The sequence below is a fragment of the Copadichromis virginalis genome, linkage group LG15 (assembly GCF_057382275.1).
Source record: "Copadichromis virginalis isolate Kocher_CV1m ecotype Utaka linkage group LG15, C_Virginalis_male_GT1.1, whole genome shotgun sequence".
Lineage (NCBI taxonomy): Eukaryota > Metazoa > Chordata > Actinopteri > Cichliformes > Cichlidae > Copadichromis > Copadichromis virginalis.
This window is the reverse complement of record NC_140632.1, coordinates 19,594,584-19,610,939: the sequence shown is the minus strand read 5'-3', so window position 1 is coordinate 19,610,939 and position 16,356 is coordinate 19,594,584. Positions and strand designations below refer to the sequence as shown.

Genomic DNA, 16,356 nt, shown 5'->3' with positions numbered 1-16,356 from the left:
ACTTCACAGGAACCATAACCTTAAAGTAGAGCCTGTACACATATAATTAGCCAATGACAAGGCAGCAAATCATTGCATTTAGGCATGTAGATAGAAGAAGTTTAAACTGTTTACATTTGCATTATGGATGAGCAGAAACTGCATGATGCTATCATGTCAATATGGACCAAACCCTTAGGAATGTTTCCATCACCTTGCTGAATCTATGCCATGAACAATTAAGGCAGTTCTAAAGGAAAGTGAGTAAAGCGAGTGAACTTAAGGATGCACAAAAGAAAAAGTTAACTACATCAATTCTAAACTTTAAAACTAAGGAAACACAAGGCATAACAAAGCCCTTGCCAGCCATTTATAATGACAGTGCATTTATGTTGTGTTAGTTAATCGTAACATGTGGTCAGCTTCTTACTTATTCCCTAGGGGTTGCCACAGCAGGTAGCTCTGCATGTTTGATTTGGATGATTTTTCCTGACACAACCCCAAAGGGACTGCTGCCTCCTCCCAGGATCAAACCGGGAATCTTTCGCTTGTCAGGTGAACCTGCAAACCACTATATGGAGGTCGCTATGACATTACTGAACAGTTTAAATGGCACGTGCCACAATTAAAGCAGCATAGTTAACTTCACAGGAACCCAAACCATGTAATTAGGACAGAAATGTATAAATGGCTATTTAGTGGCACAAAGTGAAGCAGTGGGACAGCACTAGTAATTTGGTGTTAATTGCAATTTGCAATTAAAAGAAAAAAGATCAGGAGAGTAAGCTAATGGCCACACTCAAAATGTGATTATTCCACATTATTTCAGACTTGTTATGCCCCTTTTTGAAGCGAGACATCTGTTCACTTCAAACGCTGCAATTCATCTCACCTCACGCCTCAGTCTTATTGTCATTGATGGTGACCACGTCTGCGGCACACTTCATTTAATGTTGAAAGACATGCGAGCGGTAAAAACACCCACTTGTGACAGATGATTGCTTACTTGATGATGTGCCCACACACCTACATGCATCACAAGACTTATGTATAAACCAATTACAGCAAGCCAGGAGTAATCTGCCTGACAGCATGACTGATGAGCGTCCTACGGATCGATTAGTCATGCATTAGGTAAGATGCAAATGGTCAACTTTATGGGTGTGCTATTTGGGAGACTTCTGTCATTTGAAGTCAGAGGGAGAAATCAAACAATCTAAGACATCAATATTTATATGCTGCTGCCAAATGAAATGTTAAACGAATTCATACATTTTCAATCAAAAGAATCAGCAAACAAAGAAAATCTCCTGAGATGTGGCCAGCAAGACTTAGAGACTGGTGTAGACCAACAACTAGCTCGTCCCAGAAACAAAGTTTTCCACTTCTGCGCGCATACAGTGAAAAGTTGGGAGAAAATTAGTATCTAACCCATTCTCCACAAGTCAAAACACGTGTTAATGAGCTGCATATATTAGAGCCGCACTCTGAAAGCCCCACAGACTGAACACCTGCAAATATCAGTTAGCAGCTTCATTTGGCCCTTAGCACCGCAAATGAGTCACAGTAACAACATGACATAAGCTGCTAATCCATCATTAAAACAAAACAAAGCAATCTCTACTGCATTTTCCACCTTAGGACTCTTTTTATGCCAACTGTACAAAAACAATTAAATGTCTTATTCCTTTATGTTCTTAAACTCTGGTAAGAACACTCTAAAAGGTTTTCCTTTGGATTTATCCATAGACTGTACATGAAATAATATGGCTATAGAACTCCATCCTTGTATCCTTGAGGTCAATGGAGAAGTCACATGAGTTGCTAACGTGGTGGTCTTTTTAAAAAGAACCACAAGTGAAAAATATCACTTCATTAACAAGGCTAAAATCTTAAAGTATAAGGGAGTACATAACCTTAAAAGTGAAATGAAAGGTTTGATAAATTGAGATTAGTTTCTCATCCTGTCCACTCTTATTTTTCATTCATGCTGAAGAGACCATCCAGTATAACTCCTGACTCTGTGAAGGCTAATTAAAGAAAATCTTAAAGGCTAAAAAGCAGCATGTTTAACTAATGCAAACTGAGCTATAGTGATCCACCAATTCACTTTGATCATTTTAATGGGGAAGTACATAGTAATATATGATAGTATGTATAGTAATAGAGCTCATAATGTTGGTTTAGAGAGCATTTTGAGTTTAACATTACCTGAATATTCAAAACACATCAGCAGGTTATGGCAAGAAATGGAAAACGTGACATTTGTATAATCTGTGTCACTTGTGGGCCATGTTGATGATATTATTTCATGAACGATCTGATTGTGTGTTGCTATTAATTGTGAGACAGGTTTCCTTTCATTCCTTTCTGCTAAAGGTGGTGATAACAGGAAGCACTCAACCAGCCTTCCTTAGGAATGAACCAGTTCTTATTGCAGCTTCCAAACAGATAATTTTGGGTCATTTATCTCAGTTAGCGATTCTTTTCGTGGGTTCCTGTTTGATAGCAACCCAGATGTCGCAAGCAATGCAAGGTAGCCCACCCTAAGAGACACGTGATGTTGGATGGAATTATAATTTACAAAATCAAGATCAGCTTGGATTTAATAGGAAACTACAAAAACAAACTAGTGATTGACACTGTTTTTAGTCAGTAGGAGTCGCCCTCTGCAGGCCAATAGAAAGAAAGCAAGTTTTAGCACTAACTGGAAGTTGCAAAAACGATTAGTTATGTCTATAACTTCTGTTCCCTGAAGGAGAGGAACGAGGTACAACACATAAGTATGGGATATCACGCCCTCGCGTGTCCTGGCTGAAGAAACCTTTATTCACGCCTTTACGGCAGATGACGTGTGATGACACGCGCAAGGCCCCGCCCGCACATATAGCCGCTGCCATCACCGTCATCCCTCAGTTCGATAGCCGCTCTTCACCGAGCCAACTGCTCAGTGGGGCCACCCTGTGTTGTACCTCGTTCCTCTCCTTCAGGGAACAGAAGTTATAGACATAACTAATCGTTCCCTTTCAGTCGATTCACTCGGTACAACACATAAGTATGGGACCTATATACACGCCCCGCAGAGCAGCCACCGAACCGGAACGGGACCACCACATCCTTAGTGAGTGGTAGACCCAGCAGAAAGGACAGCATGAGCCACCGAAGGGGCTGTAACGTCCAACCGATAAAACCGCACAAAAGTGTGCGGCGACGCCCAATTAGCCGCTGCACAAATATCAGCCACAGGCACCCCTCTAAAAAGAGCCCATGAGGTCGCCATCCCCCTGGTGGAATGAGCTCCCACCCCGTGGGGCAACGCAAAACCTCCGGTGCTGTATGCCAGCGAGATAGCTTCTACAATCCAGTGGGACAGCCTCTGTCTGGACAGAGCTCTACCCCTATTCGGATTAGCGAAGCAGACAAACAACTGGTCACACAAACGCACATCCCGAGTGCGCTCAATGTAGGTGCGTAGCGCACGCACCGGACAAAGAGAATGCACCCTCCTCTGCTCCTCAGATTCAAAAGGAGGGGAGCAAAAGCTCAGCAACTCAAACTCCATTGAACTATAAGATGCAGGCATGACCTTGGGAAGATAGGCGGCATTCGGACGCAATACGACCTTGCGGCCATCAGGAGAAAACTGTGTGCAGGCAGGATGCACAGACAGCGCATGAAGGTCCCCCACTCGCTTCGCCGAGGCCAAAGCGAGAAGTAATGCGGTCTTATACGAAAGAAGTTTCATATCTACCGACTCAACGGGTTCAAACGGAGGGCCACAAAGGGCCTCCAGCACCAAAGACAAGTCCCAAGCCGGGACACTGGACTTAAGCACGGGCCTCAGCCGGCGAACCCCTTTCAGAAAACGCACGGCGAGGGGATGCGCACCTGGTGTCACCCCGTCAAAACCGATATGACAAGCAGATATAGCCGCTAAATAAACCTTGATCGTCGAAAACGAAAGGCCTTTATCCAACAGCTCCTGCAGGAATGTCAAAACATCCACAATAGAGCACTGAAATGGGAGAGTGTGGCGGTCCTGGCACCATCGCTCGAAGGCTCGCCATTTGTAAGCGTACAAGCCTCTAGTAGACGAGGCCCTGGCGCTCTGAATCGTCGCTACCACACTAGGTGGCAGACCCTTAGCAACCAAGTTTAACCTCTCAGCAGGTAAGCATGAAGGTGCCACAGATCCGGGCGCGGATGAAACACTTCCCCCCCCGCCTGAGAGAGGAGATCCCTGCGGAGAGGAAGCTGCCAAGGACTTGCTGCAAGCAGGCTGATTATTTCTGCATACCACGACTTCGCGGGCCACCAAGGGGCCACCAGGATCAGAGAGAGGGAATGCCGACGCACCCTCTCCAGAATTGGAGATATCATTTCCACTGGGGGAAATGCATACAGGAGCACGTCTGGCCATTGGTGCGCTAGCGCGTCCAAGCCCAAGGGTGCATCGTGGTCGATTATGGAGAAGTACAGGGGGCAGTGAGCATTCACCCTGGAAGCAAAAAGATCTATTTGCGCCTCGCCAAATAGATCCCAAATCTGAGCCACTATTGAAGGGTGTAACCTCCATTCTCTCACCAGAGGACCCCCCCTGGAGAGAAGGTCCGGCCCCAGGTTCAGGTGGCCCGGGACATGGGTGGCTCTTAGAGTCAGAAAATGAACACTGCACCATAACAGCAGAGAGCGAGACAGCTGCAACAGGGGAAGAGAGCGTGTTCCTCCCTGCCTGTTTATATAAGACACCACTGTTGAATTGTCCGTCCTGACTAAGACATGCTGGCCCTGCAGGACTGGACGGAAACGCTTTAGAGCTAAGAACACTGCTAACAGCTCTAAGTGGTTGATGTGCAGCTGGCGCTGAGCCGCGGACCAGATCCCTCTCACTGACGCACCCTCGCACAGCGCTCCCCACCCACTTAGGGAAGCATCTGTGGACACCACCTTGCGAAACAACACCCTCCCAATCCGAGAGCCCTGGTGCAGTAGCCCGGGCTCCCTCCAAGGACGGAGAGCTAGCATGCAAGACGCAGTCACCGGCAGCCTCCTCCGGAGGTGACGCGAAGCACACAAACGGTGAGAGAGAGTCCAGCGTTGAAACGCTCTCATTTTCAACAGCCCAAGCGGCACTACGGCGATCATAGATGCCATCATGCCCAACAAGCGCAATATCGTCTGGAAACGCAGTCTGCGTCCCAGCTGAAATTGAGCGAGGCAGCGATGAAACGCGGCCACTCTGTGCTCTGACAACCGTGCGCGGCTGGAAAGAGAGCATATTTCCAGACCGAGAAAAGCGATCTGTTGACCTGGGATTAGCGAGCTCTTCTGAAAGTTCACAGAGAACCCCAGTGTCTGAATGTGTGACAGAACCCGCGACAGCTGCGTCTCCGCCTGTTCTCTGGAGCAAGCCACGAGAGCCCAGTCGTCCAGGTAGGCCAAGATGCGGATGCCCCTCTTCCTGAGGGGCGCTAGCGCTGCCTCGGCACATTTCGTAAAGGTGCGGGGAGCGAGCGACAGCCCGAACGGCAGCACTAGGTATTCGTAGGCTACGCCCTCGAATGCAAACCTCAGAAACTGCCTGTGTTTCGGGTGTATAGCGACATGAAAATAAGCATCTGTTAGATCGATTGTCGCAAACCAATCTCCCGGGCCGACTGCACTCAGGAGCTGTCTGAGTGTTAGCATCTTGAACCTGTACGTTCGCAGGTACGTGTTCAAGACTCGCAGGTCGAGGATGGGACGAAGCCCTCCCCCTTTCTTCGGAATGACAAAATAACGGCTGTACCAACCTTTGTCCGTCTCCGAAGCGGGGACCACCCGTATTGCTCTCTTCTGTAATAGCGCCTGTATTTCCTCTCTGAGTACCAAGGCTGCCTCGGGGTTGACAATCGTGTTCACGACTCTTTGGAAACGAGGCGGCTTGACCCGGAACTGCAACCGGTAACCCATGGCAACGGTTTGCAGCACCCACGGAGAGGGGGCGCAAGCGCGCCACTGAGGGAAGTGAGCAGCCAGCCGGCTGGCCTGCAGCACTGACGGCGGGGCGCCGTCGCCCCCCAGTGTGTCTGCAGGGGACTGCATCCCCTGCCTGACCTGGCTCATTTCGCCTGCAGGTTGAGCATTTGAGATTGTTTGAGAGTAAACAACACTCTTTATTGATTGCAACATGGGAACATGTACATTTATACATTTTGTTGGGTGCACCTTTTCCGGGGCATAACAATGAAAAACAGCGGGAACACTCGATGTGGTCGCTTGAACATTCAACACATCTGAACCGTGTGCAGGGGTTATGTGCTTGGGAGACCGCGATAGGGAAGTGCAGCGCCTTCTGGGGCTGACAACCTGAACAGAACTTAAGCGGCACCTCTTGTGCGGCAACAGAGGGGTAAGAGCAGCGTCTCCCTGCTGCCGGATCCCTTCCCCACTCGCAATCACAGCTAGGAGGGCTGAGGCTTCTTCCTCCTGGGCGTCGGGTCCCGTCGGGGGCCCGGGGGAGGGCCTTTGCCCCAGGCCGACTGGCGTGGAGCTCGGGCCGGAGTACGTGCTCTCGCCGGCGGCCCTCCCACTCCAGCAGTGGGCGCCGGTCTCTTGCCAGCTGTCAGAGGAGCGGCGGGCCTGTGAGAGCTAGCAGTGGGCTTGGGCTGGGGCTGGCGTCTGGGGATGATGTCGCGCAGAGCTTCCGTCTGCTTCTTCCTCAGATCGAATCTAGCCTGAATGGCTTCAAGTGAATGTCCGAATAACCCAGCCGCAGACACTGGTGCGTCCAGATACACAGCTCTGTCTCTATCAGGGACGTCGGAGAGGGTCAGCCACAGGTGCCTCTGCGCCACCACTGTCGAAGCCATCCCTCTGCCCAGGGAGAGCGCTGCACAGCGAGACGCACGGAGGATGTAATCCGTGGTGACTCTAACCTCGTTAAGAAGAGGTGACAGCGGGCTGTCCTCCGGAACCAGCGATCCAAGCTCCGCCAGGCACATTGCTTGGTACGTCTGGAGCATGGTGACGGAGCTCATGGCTCGAGCGGTGCCGGCCTGAGCCCGATAAATCTTCTCCAGCTGCGAGGCCGAGAATCTGCAGTGCTTGGACGGCAGAGTTGCGGGGCCACCGACACCATGGTTATGGGACGGGGCCAGATAAGCAGCCAGAGACGGCTCCATAGGGGGTGGGTTAGCTAAACCAGCTCCCTCGGCGCCGTCCAATTCCATGTACTGTCCATAGCCGGGCACAGTGACGCGGGTAGACAGAGGTTTGTCCCATGACGCTGTTAGCTCGCAGAGAAAGTCTGGGAACATGGGGAGGCAGTTTTTGGCCGTTGCGGGCTCCGGTGGAAGGAAAAAACCCGCAAACCGCGACGGCTTCCGAGCTGGTGGAGGAGAGGGCCAGTCCACCTGCAGCTTCTCAGCGGCACGGCGAAACAGGGAGAAAAGAGAGGTGTCATCGTGGCCGACCGGCGCAGCAGCGGCGGCATATTGGGTCGACAATGAGCTCTCCTGCTCATCCTCCGACAAACCATGGATGTCCAGGCCGATGTCCAGCACGTCATCGTCTTCCTGGGGAGCGCTGGCGGGCTTCAACCCAGGCTGAAGCCCGTCAGCGCTCCTGCATGGTTCCGGTCCGTCATCGGCTAACCCGTCAACGTATTCCATGTGGTCAGCCCAGCTAATCGCGGGGACATCGACCTGAAAATTTTCGTCTTCGGACTCGGACGAAGCCGGGGCTCCAGACTCGGAAAGAAGAGGGTCATGCCGTGCGACAGCCGAGCGTCCCAGCACTCTTTCCACAAACGTCACCCGTCTTTCCAGGGTCGAGCGTCGGAGCTGGCGACAAAACGCACAAGCTTCGGGCTCCGTCAACGCTCTCCTAGCGTGGACGATCCCCAGGCAGACAGGGCAGGCATCGTGCTGGTCGCTGTCGTGCAAAGAGAAACCACATCCCTGAGGACAGGGGCGAACAGAAGATTTCTGCTTTGCTCGCTTCGGTTTGGAGTCCATTCCCAAAACGCAAAGCGAAACGCTGCACAAGAAAAACTTGAAAATAGCGCTCCGCGGGCAGCCTACGCACCAGCTGGGCGGTGGAGGCTAACACCAACAGGGGCAGTTAAGCTAGGTTCAAGTTGGCAGACAACGGAGCTAACTAGCAGTAGCTAGCTAGCCCAACTCAGCAGAGGTGTTCTCAGCGAGGTGAAGAGCGTAAGAACTGAGGGATGACGGTGATGGCAGCGGCTATATGTGCGGGCGGGGCCTTGCGCGTGTCATCACACGTCATCTGCCGTAAAGGCGTGAATAAAGGTTTCTTCAGCCAGGACACGCGAGGGCGTGATATCCCATACTTATGTGTTGTACCGAGTGAATCGACTGAAAGGGAACAACTGTGTTTATATAGCAGTCCACAGGAAAATGCCCCATGCTCACTGAGTCTGTGAACTCAGTAAGCAGGTTCCTTATTAGTTTATAGGGTCAACTGATGAGAAAATAATTATTTTAGTCAGTGTGATTGTTTTTAATGTCGCTCTTAATTGATTGTTTTTTGTATATTTTTAACATGTTTGTACGGGATATTGTATTTGTTTAATTGTTATGTACTTATGTGGTACATGTATTTTAGACTTTTGCTGCCATGACGCCAGGTCTCTCTTGGAAATTAGATTTTTAATCTCAATGAGATTTTTTAACTAAATCAATAAACTACTAATAATAAATTTAAAAACTAAAACTGAATAAAATATAATGTTAATTCTAAAAATGATGGTGATTAGGAGAATCTGCACCTCTGATTCCCATGTATCAGTCTTTATTTAGTAGTCTTTCAAGATACAGTAAAGACAGCAACAGCTTTGTGGTGTCCCCAAAGTATATATACAGTCAGTGATGCAAGTTTACAAGACACCAATAACCGTTTCTTTCACTGCTGGCATTTTTTTTTTAAGTTTTAAGATCACATTCACACTAATACTAAAATATAATCACATCAGTTGAAATGTGTGAAGCTCCACAGCAGCATGTTTAGAGCCTTGAATAGGAGAGACTGGAATAAAGGCATCCAAACAATTCAGACAGAGAGAGAAAAAAACAGAGGGATGAGAGCCAGTTGCCATGACAACAAAGAGGCTTTTAGCAACAAGGGAAAGGGCTGGGGGATTTTAGCTCTCATTAGCTTGTGAAGATCAAGAGGGGTGGAAATTGTGGTTTCTTTCTTTCTTTCTTTCTTTCTTTTGGCTTGCTTGACAGCAGTGCCAGTGATCAGACCTGCACTGAATGTGATAGAAGTCTATTAAGAACCGAAAGTTGTGTTGTACTCCTGGAGGCTGATTTAAAACTGTTAGCGCACAAGAATATAAGCTGTAATAGTTCCAATAAGCTCCTAAGATTTGATTCTGAGAGTTTCTTTAAGGAGGTCAGTATATCTCTATTACTCTATACTTTAATATAGAATAGAAGGGTGTACATTTATTATAAATTATATAACAAAATATTCTATACTAATATTATCTAAAAACTCTGTCGTGTTTGTAATACTCTATCAGCACAGTGGCCATAAAAAGTTTTCATATTTTTGCTCAATTCCAAATATTATAATGTTTTTATAATTATTCAGCATGTACACCTGAAGCTCACAATAGCAGTGAAACATAACATTTCTCTAACATTTCCACAGTAACATTATCATATCTTTTTAGGAAAAATTATGGGTTCAGTATAAATATTGCTTTGCTTGGACTGAGTCAGGGTATTAAAGCTCAAAAGTATTGAGAGACTTGTTGACAATATAAAAAGTAGAAGAACACCACAGTAAACAGAGAATACCAGGAAACAAATATGCTGCTTCTAAAAATAGAGAACCTCCATAAAATATACCACAATGAGCACATTTCTCAACATCTCATAATAATGTTAAACAAAACTCAAACAACTTTTTATATGTTCCTTTCAAGTGAATGGATATCCAGAAGAGACTGGAAAAAAATAGAAGAACCACCTGAAGGTGTTATCTATTATTCATTATGTGGCATACGTGATATATCAACACCTGAGCACATTAATGAGGCTGGCTCCCCTCACACTCTCATCGACTGTGGCCACATAATCACACAAGGTGGTAATATGTCTGCGTTTGACCTCAGGTGAAGCAGAGTTTCTATTTCTCATCTGAAGGTTTACATAAGGTTTGCATGACAAGAAACTCATGAATAAACCTCATGAATACAAGGCAGAAGGCGAAAGGTGCTGCTGAGGATAATCACTCTCTGCTATTGATAACGAGCTCAGAACAAAATTAAGTGAATGTTCTTTCGGGATATCTATTTAACTTTTTTTTTTTTTAAATCAGACAGCCAGTTGTTTGCCCGGTTGTCTGTTTTTCTTTAATTGAGAGGAAAAAAAATAAAACTGTGCGTCTCAAAATTGAAAAAACAAAACATCTAAATGTCTAGTTTGAGCTTTAGACAGTCGTCCATAACTTTTTATTGCTGTATTTTGTAACTCTATTTATGCAAGAAAAGCTACCTGGAGCAGATAAAACACCATCAGGTGCACCTGATGCATAGAAAAGCTAATACTATCCACAATGAAGAACCCATAAAGTCTGCTGTGTGGTTTGAAAAAAAGAAAAAACTCTATTATTGCAGCTACATTATTAAAAACACAACCAGTGCACATCGTGTATGAATGTTAGACTGAGGGTTAGTCTTGTTTTTTAATAATCCAGCCATGACAACAAAGGCTTTTAAGGATTAAAATTTTAACAAGAAATTTGCCTTGGATATCTGGAGGGAATCTAATAGCTTCCTTGTAAAGAGTCACAGAAAAAAGATAAAGGTGGCAAAACCAGTAATTATATAACTTAATGCTATGACGAACTGCCTGCAGCTAATGGGAAATACACACTTAGGGACATTCACAAGTGCATAAACAATACATAACATGCATAATATGCTAATTAATCGTGTTGTGAATTAATGTACATGTCAGACATTCTTGTCACTAGTTTTTTTATTTTTCAGAATAGCCTGCAGAGCTTAATTATCTTTACACTGCAGGGGGCGTTGTTGTCCACCACACAGTAATTGGGCAAGTAATCAACTCCATGCTAAACACTAAAGGTTTGAGAACGTCTAATATGAACATATAGAAACATATTTTTTAAAAAATGTTTTTTTTTATCATAAATATGTTCTATTTTGCTTTTGTTTATTTTATGGACCCCTTTAATAAGATATATTTCTGCCTGGGCTTGAACATGATTTGTAAATGCATGGATCATTAAATTGGAATATTTTCAGAAGGTGTTTTTATTATCTGCTAATAGCAAAATAAATTAAACCTTTTATTATGGTTTGCAGTGATTTTATTCATCCAGCACACCTGAGCTGCATGGTGCCTATAAAATAATATGGGTTTGTCACCCCAGACTTAGTGTGTCAGTAACAATGTAAGCCAATATATATATAAGGACAACTTTCAGATACCCGCATGATGCACTGGCGCCTGCCCCTAATTTCTGTGACAGATGTGTGTTCTAAACAGCTGTAGTATGGTCTATATCTCCTCTCTACAGCAACAAAAGGTTGCTCTTTCTGTGTTGTAGCAGTGACTATAACAGGAGCCCTTCCCATCCAGCTGCCATCAGCTCTACACACCCACAATCCTGTTGTAGTGGCATCAGCCTGACTCAGCTTGCTGGATTCTGGTGCTTATAGCCCATGTTTATTTACCTTTATGTACAGTGACAGTGAGTATTTATGTAATCCTCTGATGAATTTGTACGTTTGCTCACCTACAAAGGAATGACATAATTTGTATGGTAGTTTCATTTTAATAGATCAAAACAGAATATCAACAAAAAGCTAGAAAAAACACATTACATCAAAGTTACAAATTGATTGAGCATGTCACTGAATTAGATATATGTTTGATCCCCTACAACCCAGACAAAATTCTGGCTCCAGACTGGCTGTGTGGCCATGTAGCACATGAATTACAACCAATCAATCACAGATACTCCTGATCTTAACTCGCTTCTTAACTCGACAGAATCAATTTCTTCCATGCCAACCTCTCCACCAAGACCAAAGAGCGGCTCAAAAAAACATCAGGGACAAGGCCTGTATAAGGCTGGAATGGGCTACAAGACCTACAGCATGTGAGAAGGTGACAACTGTTGGTGTGATTATTTGAAAATGGAAAAAAACATAAATCAACTTTAAATTACTCTTGGTCTGTAGCTCCATTTGTAATACACTATTGAAATCTTGCAACACTGACTGTGTGCTCCTGATCAAGGAAGCATGTGTACAGGTCTGCCTTAAGTTTGTCAGTGAACATCTAAATGATTCAGAGAAGGCTTGGGAGGATGTGCTGCAGTCAGATGAAAACATAATTGAGCTCTCTGGCATCAACTCGATCCGTGGAGTTGAAAGAGAAATGCTGATTGTGACCCAAAGAACACCATCCCCAAAGTCAAGCACGGAGGTGGAAACATTATGCTTTAGGACTGCTTTGTGTTAAGAGCACAGAACTACTTCACTGCATTGAGAAGCCAGTTGGCTGGGCCATGTACTGAAAAATTATGGATGAGAACCTCATTCTCCCAGCCTGAACACTGAAGATGGGTCATTAATTGGTCTTGAAGCATGACAATGACCCAAAATATACCGCCAAGGCAAGAAAGGAGTTCAAAAACAAAGTCATTAAGGTCATGGAATGGCAAAGAAACCTAAAGGATTTACCGGTACAGAGTTTCTGTAAAGAGAAGTGGGCCAAAATCCCTACTAAGATGTGTGCAAACCTGTTGACCAAATATAAGAAAACATCTTACTGCTGTGCTTGCCAACAAGGGTATCTTCACCAAGTACTAAATCATGTTTTGCTTGGGGATCAAATATTGATTTCTCTCAATGATAATAACATTTTTATTTAAATTTTTTTGTTGATATCATCTTTCTCTCCATTAATATGAAACTACTGTAACTAACAAAAATCCTATATAAACCCATTTTAATGAGATAAATGTTTTTTTCCAGCAGCTTTGAAGCAAACAGGTGTCAGTTTGTGATCTCATGCAGTCGTAGCTGTAGATTAACTGCTGCTAAGCCACTATCAGTTAAATCTAACCAAACCACACTACATGATATCACATAAAACTTGAGCTGTCATTTCTGCTTCTTTACTGATCAGAACTTAATGATGTAAGAAAATCAGCCATTGCAATGACATGACCAGAAGACATTCGAAAACACTTTATATAATATATGTATTCTTCTGTTAAATGGAAATTCTAAAAAGACTGCATTTACATAATGACTATCAAAAGCTCACTCTCTCCCTTATTCACACATGGTTTTATTCTGTTTATCTCAAATGCCTCTCACATGCTTTTGCTGACATTTTCACATGTATTTTATACATAAATAATGTGTATACTGCACTATATCTGTATTAAATATATTTTGCCCTAACAATATAATAAAACTTTTTTTTTATGCTCATCTGCCACTTTTTATGCTTCTTATTCTTACTTTTTTCTGTCTTTGATACACTTTTTTTTTATTAATCAGAGGAGTGTCCTCCTGTGTAAATGCTGCTTTAGTGATGCAATTTTCCCCTCTGGGATCAATAAAGCACAATTCATGTACCACGCTGTCATATCCCTTCAGGCAAAGGATAATCAGAAGATCGAATGAAAACAGAAGCAGTCACATTGTAGGTGATGATGTGTTAGTAATGAGCCTTCTGGGTTCAATTGTTTGTGTGTGCGTGTGTGTGTGTATATTTTAAACCTTTACTACCTAAGATGCCTTTACTTCCTATATTAGAGATATTTTGATGATTGAATCGATTTTTTTTACTGTCCAAATTTCTCAAGCAAACATTTACAATTAATTAACAATTAATGAGCATAACTTCAAAGAACACTGAGCTTGCTCTCTTTAGGCGCACAAAATAACATAGGACATTTTTCCAGATGTTGCTTGGTTAAGGCAGTGGTTCTCAAACTGTGGGGGAGGCCCCAAAAGTGGAGCAGAGCAGAAATTTGAAGTGAAAGCAGCTTAAATAACTATAATCCTGGATATTATTTTACTTAAATTAAACTTCAATACTACACATATTACTACATGGCTGGCTTTATTGCAGGAGGGAGAGCAGTTAATCTATTAATTGGAAGGTTAATGGTTCAAACCCTGGCTGCTCCACTTTGCAGGCAAAAATATTCTTGGGCGAGATACTAACTCCAAGTTGCAATGCATAGAAAGTATAGAACTGTTTGCGTGAATGGGTGAATGAGTTGTAGAGTAGAGTAGAAAAGGACTATATAAGAACCAGACTATTTACCATTTACATGTATTCTTTTGGCTCACTGATTAAAAGCCTTGAAGTTTTTTAGCTTCTGCAGTAGGGCAGACGAGAAAACGTTTGAGAGTCACTGATTTAAAGCAAGTACTCTAGTAACTAAATAATAGCATGGCAGATTATAGGCAAAGGGCTATATTTACCAAATTTAGCAAGCCACTGAAGAGCACAGAGTTTGTCAGTTACTCCATCAGTCCAGGTGGTAAATGAACAGAGCATCTTGTTCCTTTCAGTTTGCTTCAGGATGTTAGCAGGAGTGGGCTGAGTGACAGGCACAGACAGAGTGAGTCAGCGAAACTCCAAACAAGCTGAAGCTATTGTGATTCACAAAGCTTTTAAAAAGGAAAAGGGATGCACAGCTGCCATCGGAGGACTGTGCAAAGACACGCATGTACCAGGGTATGTAACGACCAAAGCATTCTTTAGCTCAGACACACTGCTTTATTTCTCCTCACACACATTTACAACACATCTTTGTTGTAATGCACACCTAGCCCATAAGATACAAAATGCAGATTTTCTCTGGCATTATTAAATCCTCTCAGCTCAGTATTTCAGTATTAACTTCAGCCTTTACTGCAAGCCAATCTCTACTTTGAACCTTAAAACTAAAATCAAATCTGAAACACCTTTTCGTTTTATATAAATTTCTTCAACTCCTTCACCACCCTTCTCACACTGCTCTCATAGAAATACACAAGCACACACACAGACACACACACACAGCCCAGCTTATTTCTCTCTTATCCAGAGAAATCCTTTCATCAGCCTTTCAATGCTGGGTAATCAAAGTATAAAGAACCATGCCAGTCTCCTATTGCCAGAGGCTGAAGTGTGTGTGCAGTCACCAGGTGATAATCCGATATCGTGTGCTTCCCCACTGATGTTAAGTAATATGAAAAAAAAAATATCAATCCCACCTCAGGCCGAATGTGTGACTCTCTTCGTAGCGGAAGAGAGAATGAATCTTCACATCCGAATTCACGGCAATCAGTCTGTCAATCAAATCCTGTGGAGTAAAATGAGAGGCTTTGAACAAGAATGCAGCAGTTAGGGTGCAAAACGAAAACAGTGTGGGAATTTACAATGTGTAAGGTGGAGAACATATATCAGTCTCAGTGTGAGGGGGGTTTATTTGAATGCGTTTGAAGAAAAAAAAAATGTGTGGGTGGTGTTTGGAGGCCAAATAAAAAGTGCAAACATGCCCTCAGATGGATGAAAAAAGAACTGCAGTGTGTGGGGAAAAAAAGAAGAAAAAAAAACGCTTACAGGTATGGAGGTTGGCATCTCCCTCAGGGTGTATTCGCTTTTGTTGGCCAAAGGCTGCCGGCCCAGCAACTCCCACACCGACTGGGAAGAAGAGAGGAGGTTGACCAAGTACAGGAAGGACTGAAGAGAGGAAAGTAAAACAGATACAGAAGCTGTTAGAGAGAAAAATGGATTTGCTTTTAAAGACCACTGTGAATGCATTTGTGCACGTCATGGATTGATCAAATCCTAACACATAATAACAATATAACACTATTCAACTACAAACACTACAGATAATATGACAAATACTATCTGTAGTATTCAAAGAAAAACAAAATGTAAAAAGAATTTATGATTGCAAAGATAAAACATGGTTTACCACACTCTCAAAACTGAATATGACATATATACACAATTCTGAGCAGAGTGGTTGAGCAGAAACCTATTGCAGCCTGAAGAATATTAAACTACAGGAAAGCTCCCTGCGCTTTTCACTGGGTCTGGTGGAAGAGGGAAAACATATCATCAAAAGCATCAAAGGAAAAAAAAACAGTCATTTGCACAAACGAGCTACAACTTAGATTATATTAAACAGCTTCAAAGAAACGTAAAGAAAAAAACAACATACGATGGATTTTTTTTTCTAAAATAAAAATTTCTATACTTTCATGTGTCTTCTGATGTTTCTGTGCATGTGTGTACTTCCTTATCTTCATATGTACTACCAAACCTCCTACTGTACTTAGCACAGATTAAAGCAAAGACTCGAGTTAAT

At 43.9% G+C, this 16,356-nt stretch overlaps 1 protein-coding gene across 4 annotated transcripts in view; it reads right to left on the bottom strand.

The window, feature by feature from the left end:
* The window catches only part of tbc1d32 (TBC1 domain family, member 32), a 108,848-nt gene that overhangs the window by 67,168 nt on the left and 25,324 nt on the right, over positions 1–16,356 (bottom strand). For all 4 annotated transcript variants that reach the window (XM_085432368.1, XM_085432372.1, XM_085432370.1 and 1 more), the window contains exons 22-23: positions 15,600–15,719; positions 15,251–15,339 (exon numbers count right to left, since the gene is read on the bottom strand). In XM_085432368.1, the coding sequence (XP_085288494.1) occupies positions 15,251–15,339; positions 15,600–15,719 (209 nt within the window). The remainder of the gene's footprint in view (positions 1–15,250; positions 15,340–15,599; positions 15,720–16,356) is intronic.